Source organism: Cariama cristata, unplaced genomic scaffold, assembly GCF_000690535.1.
Source record: "Cariama cristata isolate BGI_N322 unplaced genomic scaffold, ASM69053v1 scaffold21733, whole genome shotgun sequence".
Taxonomy (NCBI): domain Eukaryota; kingdom Metazoa; phylum Chordata; class Aves; order Cariamiformes; family Cariamidae; genus Cariama; species Cariama cristata.
This window is the reverse complement of record NW_009610454.1, coordinates 12,597-14,007: the sequence shown is the minus strand read 5'-3', so window position 1 is coordinate 14,007 and position 1,411 is coordinate 12,597. Positions and strand designations below refer to the sequence as shown.

General features: G+C 57.7%; 1 protein-coding gene across 1 annotated transcript in view; it reads left to right on the top strand.

Annotated features, from left to right (window-relative positions):
* Window positions 1–729: 729 nt before the first annotated feature.
* Window positions 730–1,411, top strand: part of SCHIP1 (schwannomin interacting protein 1) — a gene marked incomplete at its 3' end in the record, with an annotated part of 10,307 nt that continues 9,625 nt past the window's right edge. The window contains exon 1 of the mRNA XM_009697893.1: window positions 730–800. Coding sequence (XP_009696195.1) covers window positions 744–800 — 57 coding nt within the window. The remainder of the gene's footprint in view (window positions 801–1,411) is intronic.

Below are 1,411 nucleotides of genomic sequence, written 5' to 3'. Positions count from 1 at the left end.
CGACGGCTGGCCACCTGTTGGAGCTCTGGTGGTTAATTCCTAGAAACTTTTTTTTTGCGCTTGAAGAAGCCACTTTAGCCCAGAAGTAGCTCCCTGGGGTCCTTTCGGGTGTTTTTTGTGTCGAGTGAAAATTTCGTCTTGTGCTGGACCTTGCTGTGACTGCCCATCCTCCCGCAGCCCTGCGAGGGCTGAGGACCGCTCCGACTCTAGCCCAGCTTACAGCCCCAGCCGTGAGCAGTTCCTCCGACCGCTGGGAATCCATTCGGATAACTTCCACGGTGAAAACCCCAGGAGAAAGCCCCTTCCTCCTGCCCGTTCCGGCTGTGACCACTCCACCAAGCTTGGATTTTGACATCAGACACCGGGTTTTTTTCCTGCCCTTGTGTTTTTCGGTGAGGCCTCGGGGCGTTTTTTATCCGGCGCTGGCAGTGGCTGGAGGAGGACGCGGCTTGCCTGGCCCGTGCAGCCCTCGCCTCCCTCTCCTCCGCTGGCCGGGGCTCCGGCGCTGCTCTTGACTTTATTAGGGAAAAGCAAGGTGCTGGGGAGCGGACGGGAGGGAGCGGGGGAGCATCCTGACCCGGGGAACGGTGGGCTGCCCCTGGTCTTGGCTTCAGGGGCAAGCGCTTGATCCCATGGTGCTGATTGAAGAGCGGAGGAAGGACTGAGATGCCCCGGCGAGAGCGTTTCAGCGGCCACGTGAGGACCCGGGAGCGAAGAAGGAGATGAGTCGGGACGATGATGGCATGGGTGACGTCATCAGGAAAGCAGCCGCGCCGGCCGGGGAGGGGAGTTATAAAAAGGTAAGGGACAAAAAGGAGTCTTTTGTCTGCTAACAGTCACCCTCTTACCCGCCGAAACGCTGCCCGACACCCTGCCGGGGCGCTGGGTTTCGGGTGCCGGGACAGGGAAGCGCTCGGTGATGTTTAACGCACCGGCACGGGGCAGCGGACCTTCCTCCCTCTGCGTTTCCGTATCGCTTTGTGATAAAGAAAACGTGAAGAGCTCTTTCCAAACGCGTTCTCGTATCTCGAGACCCCTGGGCTTTAAGGCAACTTGCCACGTGGCTTGAAATACCTGAGTTGGGCTTGGGTTTGCGTTTCCCAGCAAATTCCCCCTGAAGAAAAAGGAGATAAAACCGAATGTTCTGTGGGTAGAGTTTCTGTTTGTAAATCCAATAATAGCCCTTGGACTTCACAGAGATAAAATAAGGCACTGCCTATGAGTCGGGAACTTTAAATATAGTAATTGTCCGTGGCTGGTAATGACAGACCCTGGCAAAAATAGCCTCGGTGGCCTGGCGGGGGCCCGGCCCGGGCTGTGCACCCTGTTTGGTGATGCTGTGCACCCCATCTGGTGCCGGCGGATCACCCTGGCATCCAGCCTCGTGCCGGTTTAACCCCTCGCATCACAG